We start from the raw sequence: 19,472 nt of genomic DNA, 5'->3' as shown, positions 1-19,472 counted from the left end.
CCCTTCTTAGGCAGCTGTTTCATCTGGTCTTTGTTTTTAACCACAGTGTGAGGACTTTAAAGACTTGTTGGTTAAGGAAATTGCTTTTTGTCAGCCTCCCTCCCACCTCCCCAAAGGGCCCCAAACCAAATTCACTTCATCGCTTCTGGGGAAAACTAAAGATATTTGCAATTATTCTCGATTCTTCACATCTGCCCTCAAAGTTTTGGGGGCTGTACTTAGAAGATGTGAGGGTGGGCTGAGGATGAGGGGCTATCTCTTCTGGTAGCTTCCTTCTTAAAAAAAAAAGGAGCTTTATCATGCGCCCCCTAATCCCTATCAGGAAGGAAGGAATTGAGCCCTAGTGAATCAGTCTAAGCCTTGGTTCTTTCGGTTTGGTCACCAACTCTGAGCTCTGCATTAACTGAATAGAAGCCATAGCTGACCCATCAAGTTGAAACTGGCTTTGCTGTCCCAGGAGACAGTAACATTCTTTTCTGGGGGTTTGCTGCTGGCTATGCCCTGGGCTAGCTCTACATTGGGTCTTCCCTCTCCACCTATCCCTGAGTCTCTCGTGGGGACCAGAGGATCGGGGAGGGGTCAGGTGGATATGCTCAATCCATTTTGAGGGGCAGTGTGAGTTTTGGCCCTCAATGATTGGCTGCAGGAAGTTAGGTTGCTTGTAAGACCTCTCTGGAACTGGCAGCTTAGTGTGGCGTCCGTTCTTTTGGGATAGCCAGAGCAGGGCTCTCACTCCCTAATCTAGCCTCAGGGCCTTGCTGTGTTTTCTGCCCTCTCCTCTCTGTTCACACAATTCAGCATTTAGCATCTCCCACAGGCCTCTCTGGTCCCCCATCTGAAGCTCATACTCACGGATGCCACTCACATTTACATACCACAATCATGTCCTCCTACCTCTGCAATATCACGGGGCCTGCATAGCGAGCACCCTCCACTTCTCTTCCCCTTGAGAGGTTCTCAGCTGGCAAGTATACCCTCAAGCTACTCAGGAGAGATAAGTCAGTTATGGAGGGAGACTCATAAAAAGGAAGCTGCCCAACCTAGAAACTTCTCAGGTATAAGCAAAACCACGCTGACGGACTCTGGTTTGTCAAGGAGTGCCCATGCAGGACTCCTTAGATGCGGACATTTGTCACAGGTGAAGTTTCACAGTGGAAGTGCCAGGAGCATCCCCAAAGCAGTGAGTAGTTAGCAGAGACATGCCACATCTATCGGGAAGGGTCCCCTCCTGAGCCACCCGTCAACTCTCTCATTTACCTCCTCTTTCTCTCTGTGGCACATTCTGTCCTTTGGCAAGTAGGATCATTGTCTCTTCTTGTTGGGTGATGGCCTGGGGCCTTGGTGGGACCCTCCTATCTCCCAAGGCTGGGTGGGAGTGAGTCACGGGCTGGCAGCAGGGACACTGAGTTGGCAAATACATCAATCGCTCCTTCCTAGAGCAGGAGCCATGACTGCTTGGGAGCCAGAGCCAGAGTCTACTCTGTCTTCGCTCACCCGGGCTTTGCAAGAAGAGACAGAGGCCAGCAGGCGCTGCCAGAGGATCCCAGCTCGCACACCTGGAAAGTGACCCCCAGGACTGGGAAGAGGAGGAGGGGAGATGAAGGGTCAGAGCTTTATGTCAGTGCAGTTATTCATGTCTCCTAGCTGTGGCAAGAGTTAAGTAACTTCCGTTTTCCTGGTGGGAAGAGAAGCTCACATGAGAGCAGGAAGGAAGTACAAAGCCTTCCTTCGCCTGGAGGGTTGAAGCACAGTCTCTGGGCTAGAGGATCTGCCAGGAGTCCAACCAGAGGGCCACCCACCCCAGTGTGGCTTCAGCCCGGCGGTTCAGAGTCACCAGTGAGCTCTGAAGCTCCATGGAGCCCCATGTTTGCCTTTGGCAAAGAGCTAATCAAAGATTTTCATTCTGAGTTGAAAAACAAATGCCACTTCAGGCCCCTCACCTTGTGGCTGTCCCACTGAAAATAAAACCCAGGCCTCGAACCGCTGTATTGGAAGTGTTGTATGCGTAGTACTTCAACTGCACTGGGAAAGAGATTTCCCCAATTCCAGAGATGGAGGCTCAGGCAGATTAAGAACATGTTTGGAGTCACACAAATAACCAAGTGGAGAGCCAGAATGTGGGCTGAAGTTCCTGAGCCAAGCCTGCAGCTTGTTCCCCGCCATCACGCTGTCTTGGGGCACAGCCTCCATTAACTGTGGATTAGTAAGGGAAGCCTCTTTTTACTGCTCTCGGGACAAAGGGCCCTGCCATGCTTCCCTGGCAACCTCTCTGCACTATGGTGTCCACAACCCAGTCCTTTGCATAATCCACAGTGTAACTCTGACAGAAGAGGAACCACCGACCCAGAGAGCACTGTGCTCGGATTTGCTACTTCCGGCAAAAGTCTAATAAAAAAAAAAAGTCTAAAAGTCTAACAGCTACGTTCTCCCATCTGTACCAGGGGCTCCCACAGGTTGCTTTGGCCCCAGAATGAACAGACTTGGTTCTCTTGCAGGGGAAACTCTCGTAGTCCACAAGACTCTGTCATGAAGGGAACAACAAACACGAAGCGGCGAGGAGAAAGATCCGGCTCAGAGACAGGGTTCTCTCTCCTTATGTTCCTAGAGAGTCTCACCTCAGGACTGCCAAGCTGGATTTAACTGAGCATGTCTGTGATTGAATATGGCAGCCAGCATGGTTCACGCTGCGTTCAGAACCTCTGACTGGTGTTGTCGCCATGACTTCTCACCCCATAGATCAGATCCTGGGGAGGATGGGCAAGATCATTGCAGATCCACGGGACATTTTACCCGATAAACTCTCAGAATAGCTCAATGCTCATGATGTGTTTCTTGCTTTAAACATAGAAATGAAAAGTTTCTGTACCCCGATAAGCCTCTCTGCTGACGCAGTAATCAGACCAAATCAAAATGAATTAGGAAAACCCCGGGTTTAACAGATACAATGCTCCTGGATGACTTTCCAGCCCCTCAGAGAGGAGATGGGAAAGGAAGCCCAGAAAACTAGGAGGCAGTTTAAGTACCTGTGGGAGTGAGCATCCCTGCGGGAAGGGGTCATCATTTGGCAGGCTTTCTGAGATGCTTCAGGGTTTGGAAAGAGATGGAGGAGGGGACTTGGGATGGAGATTCCATTTAACTTTCCTGATTCTTTGAGTCTATGGATGCCAGGGACTGGCGTGAAGCTTCCACCAGAACAAGAAAAACTCTAGTTGCCTCCAGTCCAGACCCATAGGACAGTGACAGTGACTGTGCACAGCTTTAGAACAGAGGGCTCTCCAAAGAGCCTCGGTTCTCTATTCTCTTCACCCTGGTCCACCTGACCCACAGGAGGGTATTCAAGTCACCCACTACACAGACAACTAAGAGGGGCCAAAGGCTTCCATTTCCCAACTCGAAACAGCTCCAGCCTCAGATCACTCTGCTTGGGATCAGAGCCCAGTAGGGAGCTCTTATGACGACTTATTTCAATGCAGGAACAACCTAGGGTACCAGACCTGAGGACACAGGACACATAGCTGTGTTGGAATCTCAGGTTTAAAAGTTTTTCATTACAATTATGTCCCAAACCATTTGTTTGCTGTGTTTTACCCTACAAGCTTACTATTAACCCCCACCCCTTAATAAGTATTGCCAAGTCAATGGAGTTTGAGTCCAGGTAGAGAAAATATGCCTGCTGCCTTCCTTCTCCTGTTGCCATTAGACTCCCTCAGGGAGAGACGGCTTGGCTAGAAGACAGGGGAAGAGGCACTGAAGGATTCAGATTTGGGGATCTCTTGTGAGTCCCTTAAATGCAGAGGCTTGTGGAGACTGATACAGGGATTGCCACAAAGAGTATAAGCACCTAGAGCGAGGGAAGCAAAGCTCCCAGGCTAGCAGGTCGTAGGTCAGGGATCTAGGCCGCCATACTAGTAAACATCTGGGTCACCTTCCATGAGTAATTCATCCACTCTGGGCTTGAGGTTCCTCACCTGTAAAACGCAAAGCCCACTGCTCTGACTCAGAGACCTGGGACAGCAACAGACCACCTGAGGTGTCAGGGGTGGGGGCGCTGCCTCATCACACAGACCCCTCCCTCTTCTGGAGGCCTGGAGGACTCTGGGGCTCCAATACTGTCTTCTGGAAAATTCTTGTCTCAGAAGAGGGAGGTTAGAGTGACCCACAGTCAGAAGAGGAATGCTGAGGTAAAAAGTTTCCTTTGGACCAGTTTTTTTTTTTTTTTTAAAGCCCCTGGATGTTTCTTTAAATGTCAAAATCATTTCATTTTAACCTTAATTTTAGGACTCTTTCTATTCAGTTTTCTAGAATGTGTAATACACTTGGTCATAGATGAAATACAAAAGATTTTTTTTAAATTAGAAGGGTGCTGGTGATACAGAGTATAAAGTAACACCACCAATTTTAAAATATCATTAAAAACTTTCTTTTAGAATTGTCTGTGGAATCCCTCTATACTTTAAGAAAATGTTTACTCATTAGTGGGAAAGTCTTGGAATTTGAGAATGGTGTGATATTTGGGACTGGAACCAACTCTGAGAAATGAAGTGCTGGAAGTGGGCATTGCTGCTTCTAACATAACACCAGCCATCTTCAGAAAGAAGCCACATGGCTTCTAAAACACACTCAAAGTCGCTCCTTTTAAAAACGTTTACAGGTTCCCGAAACATTTGAGCAGGGGGTTGGTGCTGTTCTCCAGGACAGAAACAGAAATCCCGAGATTATCTGCATTCTATTTCTGTTGATCTTTGCTTCTCCCAGCTTGACTAGAAGTTCAGCGAGGGCGAAGGGAATCTTTGCCGTTCATCCACAGTGTGCTTCACGTGATGCCATGCCCAGCATTTGCTCATGCCAGCTGGCTGACTGAGTGAATGAAGAGAACGTATCTGTAGGAAATGGTCCTTAACCAGCTCTTAGAAACTCCTGGGAAAACGCTGACGGTGCTCATGCGGATGAACCACACCCTCCTCCTGGAGTCCCTGCCTTGGGCTGCCATATTGGTTTCACCAGAGGGTGGGAAACACAACATTCCACGCTAGTTGTACCAACCATGGGAAAATCCCACAGGGATAAGGTTACCTCACACCACAGATTGTTACTACCGTTTCTCCCACTCTCCTTCTCTCTCAGTCTGGACCCCATTTCGTTCTCCTCAGCGCTCAGCTGATTATATGTCTGACTCCAATATCAATTATTCTACTTCCTTTCCGCTCTGCCCTCCCTCCCTCGGCCAAATCCTCGTGTGTGCGCAGCTCTTCCCTGTTCCCATAGCCTCTCCTGAACTGAGAGGAGACGGGACAAGCCTCAGCAGCTACCCTGTCATGAGTCATGTCTGCAGCATTGCCAAGCAAAGGAGTGAAGAGGGATGGGCCTTAGGGCGCGGGGTAGGAAAGGGATTTTCAGTGGTTGTCAGAAAGCAGGCACAAGGAGGTGTGGGGCTGTTTGTGGGCATTAAAAGGCAAGAGAGGTAACTAAGGATTAATTATCTAGAAGAAGATGTTAGAAAGGCATAAGCCAGATGAGGTATTTTAGAAACACTTCCTCCCTCATTTCCATGGTTACACTCTCCGTTTGATAACATAGTTAATGTAGCATGATATCAACATGTGAGTGAAGTAGAAAAACTGGTACCATCAGTCTCATTTTAGGGAGGAGAAAACTATTGCCCAAAATGGTTACAAGTTTTATCCAGAGTCACAGAAGAGAGTAGAAACAGCTCAGAAACCTCTAAGCTCTGGCCTGGGAACACGGAACAGGTATATTGTTAGCGTGATCACAAACATGTATAAGGTTAGCATCATCCACTTGGATCAGTAGGTCCAGTTGTTAGTCTTTTGGGGGTTTTAGCCAATCCCTTTACTCTGCATTACAAAGGCGTTTTCTGAATCTATGTGGACGTCATCTTTTGTGTTAAAGCCATTTCACATCTATGAGTGCTCTGTAGCTTATCTGGTTTGATCAACTAAATTTATGCTGTACTGAGAGCAACAACGGATACCCCCACCCCCCAAGAAGGATGAGAATTTGTAGCAGACTGAGTTCGTTCTTTAGTCTCTAGCTTACAACATTCATGGAAGGTACACCCTCCACAGTCAGCCGCAGCAAAACCGACGAAAGGAAATCAAGCCACAGTAAAAGAACATTACATTCCCAACCGCCCCCCTTCTTTGCACAGGACCCCAGGATCTTCAGCAACTTGGAGTGACACCTGTGATCATCTGTTAAAACAAGATGCTGCTGATCCTGGAACCCCCAGAGGACGAAACCACGGCTTTGCGTGGAGGCATATGGTTTATCCCTGAGCTGCACACAAGAATTTCCAAGAGCAATGCAGGTTAGAGGTGAAACTAGCAAAAGTAAAAAAACAGAGCTCATGGCATTTGAGGACCCTGGGACACCTTGGCTACTAGTGTCCCCGGTTTAGGAAAAGGACAAGGCGAGTATTGCTCTATTTGATTTACCCCGAGCACCTGCGTAGTGCTGTGTACAGAGCCGGGCCCCGCAGGTCTCTGCTCAGCAAATGGGCAGGTGGGTGGAGGGTGTTGAGGAAGCCGGCCAGAACTGGATTAAAGGATCTAAAACTATCTCCACCCACATTAATTTTTTTAAACCTTACAAATTGTAATCTGCTTTTTATGTATATTAGTTCATTTAATCTTGACAATAACCCAAGAAGACTTTGTTATATCCACTTTGTTTGTGATGAACTTGGGACCCGGAAGTGGAAACCCAAAGATGCATGCTCAGTGCGTGGCAGGGCTTGAGTTTCAACCCAAACATCTCTGAGTAGTAAAATCAAGCAAAGCTCTATTGCAAGCCAAGGCAGCGCTGTCAGAAGTCGCTGCAATAGACATGATCTCCTGGTCTCAGGGGACCTTCTGGATCCTTCTTTGACCATCAGTACATACGAAGAGGGAAAATACTCCATGGTTTCCCTAAAAGAAAACCTCTGTGTACAAAGAACCTCCAGGATTCAGACTTTTCACATCCCCTTGATCAAAATCAGAAAAATTGGTAAACAGACTTGTAAAATGCTTTTCCTCAAATGTTCTCACTTGAGATACCCAGAAATCCCCAGTCAGCATCCAAGGAGACTGCACAGAGTTCGCTGTGAGGCAATGGCCAACCTAGCAGCCGTGGTCAGACCTGCAGCCCTCATCTACTGACGGAAGTCTGCATTTCTCTCTCTGAGCAGCCGGTGAGAGCCTTCTGCACCAGGAACCCCAGACCGTGCTCACAGATACTCTAGATCTTTCTGAATGGAAGCAGTTCCTTACCGGATATCCCCACGAGCCGTTCCCTGCCTGGAACTTGGAGAAGTAGCTGCTTCTGCTTGTGGTCCCGTAGTTGTTGTAGTTGTCAGCCAGCCCATCATACATGGAACCTGGAGAGCAGAGTGGGGAGGTTAGGGCAAGGATGGCCATCATCTTCACCCCTCCTTGCTCCCGCCCTATCACCCACATCCAGGGTCACCACCGCCATGGACAGAAGCAGCGGGAGCTCCCAGGGAAGGGTGGAGGAGAATGGCTAGTCCTCTACTGGCCAAGCCCTTCTCTCTCCACACCCTCCGTAGCCAGGGCCCAGCAACAAGCCACCAAACTGCCACAAAGACGGCTCTTAGATCCCTTGGAAGATATCGAGACCTACAGTTCAGGAATGGGCCTGGAGAGCCTTGCAGAACGGCAGTTCCAGCACAGGGAAACACCAGTCCCAGTCCGTGTTCCACAAAGACGAGCTTCCCATTCGGGGGAGGAAGGCAGGGTCTCGACATCCCAGGTCCAGAGCCTCACAGTCAGAGCCACACAGTAGTGCACACTGTTTAAGTCCTGCTCCTGTCAGGACTGTGAGTTCCACCCTGAGCTCAGTCCCCACAGGTGATCAGCTAACCTGCCCCTTCCTTCTCTGAGGTCCTCCCGCTGGTAAAGGGGGAGCAAATATCAACCTCAAAGGCCCAGTGTGGATTAATTAATGTTTTCACAGTGCTTGGAGATCCACAAATGACAGGCTCTGAGGGAGGACAGAGTGTCATTAGGGTTATTAGCGGCAAAGTGGCTTTGAATTACAAAAAGCAGGCTGGATTTGAGGTTCGTGGCAGGGGCCGATCTTCTTTCTTTCACAGAATGGCAGGGAGTGGGTAGGCCTATAACGCAACTCCAGCTTCAAGCAAGTATGCCTGTTTGAGAACCGAATGTCATGAAACACGGCTCGCTGTGACATGTCATTCTCTATGCTGAATCTGTCTTCTCTTCTGGGCTATAGCCATCACATTCAACCCATCTTTCAACACCAGGCTCAAGACCTCATCTCCTTCAGGAACCCCTTACTGACCAGCCCTGATCAAGACAATCTCTCTAGTCTCTGCTATATATATCCTGCCCTTGTACTTCAAGTCATGTGCTACCTAGTGTTCGTATTTCCTTGGCTTACATTGAGAATTCTATGAAAGATCAGCCATGGTTCTCTGGCCTGTACATCCATAGCAAGGCTTGCTTACTCTCATCTAATGTGTCTCTTGGGTGAGCAGGCAGAACCTTCTGACAGGGATGTGCAGGATGTGCACCCCTTTTCCTAAAGGGAAACTTGGAATCCCCTATCTGTCTAAAGGGGAGGGGCCGGGACCTCGGTGTCCCTTGAATCTATTAGCTCTTAGACTTTGGCCACACCCACACAGCTCTAGGTCACTTCCTGGGAACCAAATGTCTGCCCTGGGAACAAGAACAAGACAGGCACTTCAGAATCAGGCCAGCATCCAGCTTAGGACCATCTGCTCTGTCCGGTGCCAGGCCCACAGCAAAGGACACTTTCCTTGATTCCCCTTCCTCCTCTCGGAGGGTAAATGGGACTTAGGGATACTGACTGTGACAATCACAGTTTGCTCCAGAAGCCTAACTGTTGAGATTGGTCCTGGCTTAGCCCTCAGGTTTTCCCTGGTTCTCAGCTTCTTTCCTGTAAGAAGCAGTTTCTCTGTGTCCTAAATGGTCCATACACTCCCAGAGCTCTGTGGTTATAGCGGCATCCCGAAAACCTTCTCTAAGTTAAAGTTCAGCTTCCAAGGAAGATGAGCAAACAAGTAAGACTCACTCGCCTCCTCTGCCTCCTGCCTCAGGGTTGTTTCAGGGGCTTTTCCATCCATAGACCCCAAGAATTCTACCCAGGTCCAGACCTTCCCTTAAAAACGAAGTCCTAGAATGTTGCCTGATCCACAGAGCCTCTAACTGACTCCCAGCCCTCTGAAGCTACAGCAAGTTGTCTCCCGACCCTGTCCAAAGTGCAGCTGCTCTTCTGGATAGACTGTGTTTTCATAAGGAACAAGGAGAATCCTGTGGACTCGGTCACCAGAGAAGGGGCCACAGCCAGGCATAAACACCATCAGGACTCCAAGGAGCTGACATCCAGGTCTCGCCTGCCTTGATCCAGCCCATGTCCATCATCTCTTCTAAAGTTTGGCAGGCCAGTGTCTGCTTGGCTCTCGTTCCTTGAGCAGGCATTTCTCCCCAAAGGGCAGGTATGGGTCAGCCAGCTACTTCCAGATGGAAACTCTGGGGTGGTGACAGATACTTCAACAAAGCCCCAGGGAGGCCTCCTACTTTAAGAACCATCTCCTGGAGGCTCCCACCCAGGCCTCCACCCCCGTGTGAGGGAATCTACCAGCGTGACCTGACGCCCACAGGTCATATAAGCATCTCCCCTTCTCATGCCCTTCACCAGCCTGGCCGCCCTCTTATACATTCTCCAGGCAAACTAGGAACTGTGCCATGGAGGCAGACGTGGACACGTGGACACGTGGACAGAAGGAAGCAGAGGATGCGATGCTCTATAATTCCCAGAGCTAGTCCCCTTGTCTCACGGTGACTCAGGTGAAAACATCTCTGAGCTGTAATTCCCACTCGGTTGGTTCCTTCCAGGCAACTTCTGAAGGTATCCTCCAAACTCTATCTGCAATTAGGGAGCTGCTTGGCTCCCCGTGAGAGTGGGGCAGCCATGATGCCAGCCAGCACAGCTTTTCTGGCAGAAGGTATACGCTCTGCTGCAGGGATTGTGAAGGTGGAGAGGAACTGATGTGACACATCTGGAATCACACCTAGCAGCAGACAGGGAGTAGAGGTGAGCTTTCTCTGTGACAGTGCTGCTCGCACACAGAAACCACTTCCTCTCTCCTGACCCTAGAGGCCAGGGCCTCTAAAACTCAAGTTCAAAAGCAAGAACATGGAACTCCCCCACAGTGTAACCATGATAGCTCGCTCTCCACCTGGTCTCTCTACTTCTCCCAGACTCACTCCTAGGAAGCCTTTCTGGGCTAGCCATACTTGCATCTGCTTTATTTCTACTTGGCGCCTCTACTCTCTCTGCTACTGGGCACTCCGGACAGTAAAAAGGAGAAAGCTCCTCTTTCCCAGGGATTCTGTCCTAGGCACTGCTCTAGTTGTGGCTTGGCCTAGTTGGCCTGAGCAGGACATTTTGGTACCACTGTTCTTTCTTGTCTAGTCCCATGGGAAAGGTGCTCTGCTCTCTAGGGACTCAACACCTCCATTTAATGCCAAATGGAATTAGAGTCTTAGAATTCGATCAGTCAGGGCCTCCTCTATCCCAAAGGTTCTCAGAGGGTAGTGCTAATTGGAATAAGGCTGGGGGAGGTTGCATGAAATTACAGATGTTCAAGCCCACCTCCTTGAGAAGGATTCTCTGCCCTGGGAGTGAAGGGAAAGGCTGAACATCGGTTCACCCCTCAGAATCATATTTTTCTTCCTGACAGGCATCCGCCTTCCCACAGTTCTCTACAAAGATGCATTCGTCATGAGCGAAAATGGTGGTGACTTTTCTCAGTGAAGCTGGCAGCCCTCTCAACACGGGCATCATCGGGACACATCTGCTGTGTGAGTTGCTTGTCTCAGTCCATGTTACCGTAGAATTTTAGGTGAAGCCACGTCAGTCTGCTGTACTGAGGACAGTTGTCCCGTGGTCATCTTCCCTTCTGTGCCCTGCGTCATGTGGGCCACCCTTGAAAGGCAGGTTCACATAGGAGGGGTAGCTCCTTCTTCTCCACTTGCAAGCTTTCAAACAGGTCACACACCCTGCACTTGAAGTGCTCTTTCTCTTCTTGAGCTGCTCCCCTCTCTGCATTCAATATTCTGTAGGAAACTCAGCTACAGATCTCACCCACCTCTTCATCCCAATCCCATTAACTCTGCGTCCAATGGCCGTGCTTGTTCTGTCTATTCTGGCCGGTATGTTTCCTGGAGTGTGGGGCCTATACAACTCTGTGTGTGTGTGTGTGTGTGTATGTGTATGTGTGTGTGTGTGTGTGTGTGCATCCATGCACTTCTGTATACCCTTTTCCCAGAAAACTGGGAGCTCCCTAAGCAAGGGACTTTGTACTTGAACTAGATTCATGTCACCCCCAACCCCAGGTCTAGCTTCTACATCAAAAAAGACCTCGGGACACAGTCCGCCTGAACAACAGGCACCCCTCAGGGGTAGTGGACACCTGAAACTCCTCTACTTCCCTTCTCTTGAATCGCTCTACTTTGAAAAGCTGGACTTGTCAGAGGGAAGCCTCTCTGGAGGTCTGTGTCTCTAGGCTGATGTGTCTTCTTGTATCTTCTATACCTTAATCAAGCTCACCTATTCCTCAATAGAAAGATCTTGAAAAAGAAGCCTACAGTCTTTCAGCTTCACCCCCCCCCCCGCCCCGCCCCGAGCTCTCTTCATCTATGGTACCCACAGTTAGGGCCACAGACAGAGAGATTTAAATGAGACAATGATGTGTCTGCAAGCACGGGACACTACCCTCTCACCAGACACTCAAGAGTCAGGGAGGAATGGACTATGAGAATGGATGGTCAAGTGTCCCAGCAGGACTTGGGCTAGCCTGCTTCCTAAGCATCTGCCTGGTCATAGGAAACACTGCCAACTGTTTCTTTTCCTTCTTTGGAGCTCCCAGGATCCCAAAAGGGACAAACAATTCAATAAAACCCCATCAAGCACTCTGCTGTGGTTCTTGGCCTTTTCCTGGGCTATGCACACAACAGAAAGATCAAAAGACATTATGCTGCCTTCACTAGGCACCCTCTCCTCAGCCTCATAGGGTCCCTGCAGGCTCTGCCTAGTAATGGTTAAGGCCATCTCTGACAGAGTCTGCTCTTTCCGATGGTATCTGTGTGGCCACAAGCGAACCCACACATGGGTGGAGCATGGGAGCTTTCTGTGGAAATAGACCCGGCATAGGCAGGATGGTGGGTTAGAGTAGGCAAGGACCAGAGGGGACCTCATCTGTGGTCAGGAGTAGAGTTCATCACTAGCAGCCACTCCATTAGGGGAGCGTGTCTGGTACTACAATCCTCGGTGCTGGTTTGACAGGAGTGAAGGGTGGGGACTGGGATCACAGTTCCGAACTTTGCTACACAGTAGAATCAGCGGAGGGTTTAGAGTATCACTTCCTGTGTCACCCTCCATACTGACTCAGTCAGAATCTCAGCAGGACCTAGGTACTTGTTTTTGTAAAAATTCCCAGGTCATTCCAACCAGCAGCCAAGTTTGAGATTAGCGAATGAGAACTTTACGTTTGTATGCTAGCTGGGATATTTGCTAGGGAGACAGGACAAGGAGGAGGCCTTGAGAGCAGGAAAGCTGCAGAAAGTTTGGGCAAAGCCTTTACAGAGGGAGGGAATCGTAAATCTGGCTCCAAAGGGCACAAAGCACTTTTGATATGATCTTACCCAATTCCTAACAGCTGCAGAGACCCAGAGAAAGGCAGTGACTTGCCCAAGACAGCACAGTAGAGAACAGTAATAGCCAAGCTGGATTCCTGCCACAGTGCAAGCTGCAAGGTGTGGTGAGTGTACATGCCTAGGCTATGTGCTCTGTGTGTATCAGTGCATGTGCATGCACAGGTTGTATTGTGTGTGTCTCTGTGGATAGATGTATATGGTAAATGTGTGTATTCATGTGTGGAGATTATATTGGTAATGTAAAATATCTGCACGTATACATACATGCATGTACTAAATGTATGCAAGCAAGTGTATATTCATGAGTGTGGTGTTTATATGCACATGCACATGTATATGTGTATTGTGTATGAGCATGTGTCACATGTACATTTAAGTGTGCATATGTGTGTATATTCATGTATATTGGAGCATGTATATATATGCAATTGTGCATGTCTATATGTATAGAGTAACTGTACATCTACAACATGTATATCCATGTGAAGAATGTATGTACATGTATACAACACAAACCTACAAAGAATATCAAATAAGGTTATCTGACATTCTTCCACGTTATTATGGTCAAGCATCATACACCTTCTAGAAGTCATATTCCTTCACAAAAGCACTTCTCAGTTTTTAAAACCTAGATTAAATGACACATTAGTATTTACAATTGGGGAGGGCAGCCCACCAAGCCCTCCTGCAGTGTGGTCACTGCTCCCTCATTCTACCCTTCAAGATAATTTTACAAACCCTGCCAATGATGGGAGAGGATGGGATCCAGGGAAACAAGCCGTGTTTGCTACAAAACACCCTGAGATAGGCCACATTTTTGCATGTGTTGTAACAGGTCAACAGAAATACTGGCTAAAACTCCGACTTCAAGCCAAGAATGGTAAAGAAACAGAATTAGTTCATTTGAAGTTTAATTAGTATGTTTTGCCTCTGGAACAAGCTTAAACACAAATGCCCTTTACACATCTCTCAGCTCCACTTAGCACCCGAGAAAACAACCCCACCATGATGTCGGCCCGCGGTCCACGGCCAGGGAAGGATAACTTTCGAGAGAGGAATGAGCAGAGTTTTCCTCGGGCAGAGGATCGTGCTGAGATACAGACAAATACAAACATGCAAGTCACCAAAGGCAGGGCCGCCCAAGGCTGCCCTTTCATAACTCCGAGGAGCTGGCGGGAAGCTTGTAAGCAGAACAGGCACCTCCACGAGCCAGTTAAACTCCAATTTCTGAGCACAGGGGAATAAAGGCTCTGTGTTTCAGTGGGAAATAACACTTCCAAGAAGGGAGAACTTCTGGCCCAAGTTGGGAATTTAGAATCACAGACAGCTAAGTAGGCAACATCATGCAGTTAAATGCTGGCCGTGCTGGATTCTTTGGGAGAAGCAGTAGAGGGGAGCCTCTTTGATGGAACTTTGTGTGTGCCCTGTATGTCTGGTGCTGTTCTTGAATCAAATGAGATGTGGGGTAAGCTGTACAAAGATATTCCAAATGAGTTGTAAAAGTCTGGAAGGCATAACTGGTTGACTGTCCTTCACCCTCATAGCAAAGATCACCGTCAACAACCAGAGGGCTTCCCCCACCCTTAGGGACGTCAATAACCCCTAGCAAAGACCTCTTGCTGAGCAGGTTTGACACCCCGACCCTCCCCCATCCCACCACAATTTGCTTATTTCCCACACAGTCAGGAAGAAAACACACTAAGAGATACCCTGAAAACACAGGAAAGCAATTTCAAGGCCAGTTCCAACTGGTAGATAGCTACCTCCCTCTGCATAGTATCCACCCCTCCTGGGGACTTCATGACCAAGCTGAAACCCTCATCTACCATGAATCAAGAGGGAACAGGTAGAGATGTGGCTTTAAATAGTGCAGATTCCTTCTCCAGCCTCTAACAGCTCAATCCCCCACCCTACAAAAAACAAAACAAAACAAAACAAAAAAAGCAAGCTGACAACAGTGGACCTGGTGGACAAGGGTCTGACCAGGGCTGTGGGTAAATGTCCCTGATTGTTCACCAGGGGCACAAGGAGCAAGGGGCTATTCTGCCAAGTAACCTTTTGGGCTGGGGCAGCCTTCTTTAGAGCTGGGTTCTAACCAGAGAGTCCCTGGATATGAGGCCAGGAGCTCAAGACCCATAGAAACCATGGCTTTGTTCCAGAAGAAGACTATCTGAGAAGTCAAGTGTCCAGGGGCAGAGGGCTTCCACAGCTGCCAACTGGTCTCTGCCAGGATGGAAAGCAGGCTCCTGGCATGGAAATCACCAGGAGAAAGAGAGAGCAGAGTGGCCCACGAAGCAAATACAGAATGCTTGGGCGTTTCGGCTGAAGAGGACGGAGAAATCTGATGAAAACAAAGCCAGACAAACCAGACACACCAGGTTCAAGTGCCCCAACCGCCTATTCCAGCTGGGAAAACTGGCCCCCTTTGGGAACCTCCCCAGAGGCTGAGGTTAGAGGAGACACACCTACAGGGCCAGTCTCAGGCGGGCTACCGGACAAGTATGCATTAGGAGACATCAGAGTCAGCCCTAAGCCTGCACTTGGCTGAATCCCCTTGGGGGACCTTTGGTAGAGACACCATCAGATGGTTACCCACAAAAACCAAGCTAGAAGCAGCATTCTGAGACGACAGATGTCAGGGTTCATCCTGATAGGGAGAAGGGACGATGGGTCACGCACCCAGTTTGAGATGTTCCTGGCTCTATGGGCCAGGAGTTGAGGCTGGTGGGGTAGGGTGAAAAGGGGCAAGGTTAAGCATGTGCCAGGGAAGAGTGGGTGGCCTTAAGCTGTGCCCTGGGCTGTGGCTGGATGAAGCCCTTTGTCACTCCAAACCTGCTTTCAAATGAAGCTAGTAAGCAATGACAAAGGCACTAAATAAAAGGGGAGAGAGGCCAGGGAGTGCGCATCTGTAGGGCAGGAGCCAGGAGCCCAGACAAGGGCAAAGGGCACCCAGAACAGCAAAGCCTTTTGGTGTGGGAGGTGGCAGAGTTAGCTGACAGCCATTTTCTCTCCCTTGGTGCTACAAAGAGTTCGCCAGGGAACAGAGGGGAAAGAACGCATGCCCGGGGCAGAGAGTTTGGGCCTGTGGGCACACTGGAGAACTGGCAAGTCCATTCCCTTTGTCGCTTGCCCCTGCCCCTCACTGTCTCCTAGGTCTCTACTAAGCATGCCCTACATGACCTGGACTGGTTCACAGTGTGCCCTCTTACTAGCATTTTACTCAATTTGACTAAATAAATAAAGAAACACATAGTTTTGCTAATTACGTTTGATAACCAAAGGTTGGCGTATTTCTCACTGAGAAGTCGTTGTATGAAAATTTTACTCTAAAAACGTCTACATTAACAGCTTGTCAGGTATACTCTCCACCTTCAGTCCTTCCCCTGGCCTCCCCGAATCTAAGGCCTTGTCACTCACAGACCCTGGGGTGAGGACAGGACTGGAAGCCCAAACTGGTGAAGTGGGCTCAGCTGAGACTATGAATGCTCCACTCCCCCCTACCCCAGCCCGAATTCACTTCCGGTTTCACACTGTTTTCTGCTTAAGCAGGGTCAGGAGAAGGGGGCTCTGTATTAGCTATTAGAGAATGAGGGCAGGTACCCGGACCCCCTTCCTTGCCATAGGAACACTGGTACTATGATAGACTTCTAATAGATTTGCATCTCTCCAGTTTGGTTCCAGAGTCCAGGTAAAGTGGCAGGGAACCCCAGGGACTAGTTGTGGGAGGAGGTGTCCCTGACTCTTCCCTCATCCCACAGTGCCTCGCCTAAATCCAAACTTGATCACAGTAACTCAGTCACTCTTTTTTTTCCCACTGCACACAACACGTCCACCAGGAATGTTGTCCCTCCGCACCTGGGTGGAAGCTGGAGGCTAAAGGTTCCAGTGATTGCAAAGCCTGGGAAAGGTAGCGTGAGCGCGCTAGGTCTGGGACTTCAGGACAAACATTTCAGGATACTAAGGGTTTGGTACCCCCAGAGCAGGATTGGGAAAAGAGAGCCCTCTGGATTCAAGTCTCTCTCGAAAAGTACTCCCAGCAATGTTCCCCTACGTGAGCTATCCATCTTGACCCGCAGTGCACGCTCTTGACCCACAGGGTGGACTCACTCCCAACCGTGTCCCCCAGTGAGCTACCCAACCTGACCCACGGCACGTTCGAACTCCAGCAGTAGGCTAGCAGGAGGAGGACGAGTCCACCCTGTGGCAATGACCTGAGAGCTGGGCTGTGGTCATTCCTTGCCTCAAAGACCCTGTCGGGGAAGGCTGACGCTCAGTCCCCACCGGCAGACAGGAGTGCATAGAGACAGACACACGTCCGTGGGCGCCACGCGCCTTTACCTCGGTTGGAGTGGCTCAGGGTGGACGACTGAGAAGACTTGGACTTCTGTCGTTTGACAGTCATCATCACCTGCTCCTGCACGCGCTGCCTGCCCGACGTGCCGGTCTTCATCCTTTGATCGGAGGGCAAAGCCAGCGTGGAGTTGTCCTGGTCCTGGAAGCATTCGTACGCCAGCGCGGTCTTGAGTGGCGAGTGGTTCATGGCGACGGTGGGCGCGGGCCGGGGATAGCCGAGAGGCGCGGGGTGCAGTGCAGCGGGGTGCGGGCGCGTGTTCTCTTCTCAGCGGCTCCCTATGGCCATAGAGCGCTGGTCCGCGTGAAGGCTCCCGGCTGCTGCTCCTGGCGCCTCCGCCCCGGCTCGTCCCTCCGCAGGCACTGGCGGGACCCGCCCTCCGTCAGACAGGATATACCACCCCTGCCCTGCGCCACCCACTCCGCCGGCCGCCGCTCAGACGCGAGCTGCAGGGCACTGCCTCTGCCGGGAGGGCGCTGGGGTGTGTATGGGGCGGGGGTGGGGTGGGGGGGGGAGTGCCCGGTGTGCAAAGTTCCCAACCTGGTCCTTCCTCTCCCTCCCCCAAGGTCCAGGGGAGACGCCCCTTGGTCCTGCTCATACCGGCTCCTGGAGAAAGTGTGTGCTCAGCTCAGGGCCTAAGGGACCTCTGTCGAGGAAAAGGGAGCTTTTCTTGCTCAGCTCCCCGTCTCGATGCCCCCTAAAGCGAGGTGCCCCTCAAGCATTGAGGCCATGGCAGAGACCAGCCCTGTGCCGTGGGGGCTCCCAAGTTGATGGTAGAAGTTTCTCTCCCAAGAGATGGCTCAGTTTTACAGGGGCAACCCATTCCACTCTTGAAGGAAGTGAAGTAGAGGCAGGGGCAAAGCAAGCCAACCCTGCAAAGCAGCACTTCTGACGCTTGTGGCTATACCCCCATAGAAGTCGTGTCAATAGTGGGTCTTCTCTGGAGTACCATATACTACCCCTACAACAACGCACACCCTATAGGCACACAAGGAAAGTTAAGATAAACTCTAATTCGAAACCCATTCAGACCCTGACTGAAAAACTGCAAGCTGTCTCATTTCTAAAACCCTGCACTATGTGTCTCTGTGTGTTCTCCTCTGTGTGTGAGCAACCTCAGAACGTTCATGGGGATGTTTCAAGCACGTGGCATCCTCCGGGGCTATGGAGGGAGCCCACAGCAGTGAGCTTGGTGTGGACCAGCAGCTGAGTCCTCCGAAAAGTTCTTTGGTGACAATCTTTCTAAAAGGTTTCACACCCAGCCTTGCCCACTGAAGCAAGCGATACTGGAAGTATTTTATGCTCTTCTTGATGACTCAGGTTTCTGGTTCTGGACATCCACCGCTGGAGTGTGTAGCAGTGCAATCCGGCCAGCTTAGGTTTAGGGTCGCAGGCATGTGAATGGCCAAGGAGACTGATGTGACCACATGAAGTGGGTCCAGAGAAGCGGGTGGCACGTATAGGCCACTCAGCAGTTCCCCAGAGGGCACGCATGGGAGCCACCTGCACAGCGGATTATTATAAAGCAGATAATAGCTTTCTCTGGAAACAGCTGTATACTGTATAGGGTTGTGTTCTTTAAAAAAAAAAAACACAAAGCAAAACTTAAGCGATGTGGCCCCAAATACACCATCATTAAATATTAAAATTAAACACCTCAATCCTTTGCCATTACTCATTTTGTTAGATTTTGTATCCAGCCACAGACTGCCATGTGCTCACCCTGCCCTGGCCCATACATCAGTGCTAGGAAGAGAGGCAGCCTGCACCTAGTGTCCCCGTGAGTAAGTGGCAAAGCGTCTCTTCTAACTAACCAGGCCTGGCGGCTCCTGGTCCATTGCTTCTTCCCTCACACTATCCAGCCTCTCACAGCAAAGGCCTATAAAGTGGGCATTAAGTGCTGCACACATTGGTTACATAAGAGCCCACGTGTGCTACCAAGTACACAGGACAGCTTATAAAAATGCAATTCCATTATAGCATACATTCGGACTACCTGAGACCTAATGTGTGAGTCATAATAAACCTAACTGAGACTTTAGATAATGATAATTTTGCTACCTTCTATAATACACACGACTCTGACATAGGTGATTGGAATATTCTTTTGAAAATCAAGTCCATAGAAGTCCAAACTGATTTTTCTTTAAAACTTTTCCCAGGTGTAAAGTTCAATTTGTCCAGCTACTGCAGTATGATTTGGATACTGACATCATTTTTATAGCACCAACAGCAACAGGTAGCATTTAATATGCCGTTACAAGCCCTACTTCCAGATCAAGCTCTGGGTCCTGCTTATGTGACCCATGCCCTCCTTAAAATGATCCCATGAACTTGGTGCCAGAACCATTGCTTCTCCTTTTCAGATGAGGCAACTGAGGCACTGTAAGTTTACC

The 19,472-nt window shown here is 49.7% G+C and overlaps 1 protein-coding gene across 1 annotated transcript in view; it reads right to left on the bottom strand.

Annotated features, from left to right (window-relative positions):
* The window catches only part of Pkp1 (plakophilin 1), a 45,966-nt gene extending 28,468 nt beyond the window's left edge, over nt 1–17,498 (bottom strand). Inside the window, exons 1-2 of the mRNA XM_048431114.3 lie at nt 17,064–17,498; nt 7,272–7,378 (exon numbers count right to left, since the gene is read on the bottom strand). Of these exons, the coding sequence (XP_048287071.3) occupies nt 7,272–7,378; nt 17,064–17,265 (309 nt within the window). The 5' untranslated portion in view covers nt 17,266–17,498. The remainder of the gene's footprint in view (nt 1–7,271; nt 7,379–17,063) is intronic.
* Nucleotides 17,499–19,472: the final 1,974 nt, after the last annotated feature.

Source organism: Myodes glareolus, chromosome 5, assembly GCF_982192425.1.
Source record: "Myodes glareolus chromosome 5, mMyoGla1.1, whole genome shotgun sequence".
NCBI classification, from domain to species: Eukaryota; Metazoa; Chordata; class Mammalia; order Rodentia; family Cricetidae; genus Myodes; species Myodes glareolus.
This window is presented reverse-complemented; position numbering and strand designations above follow the sequence as displayed.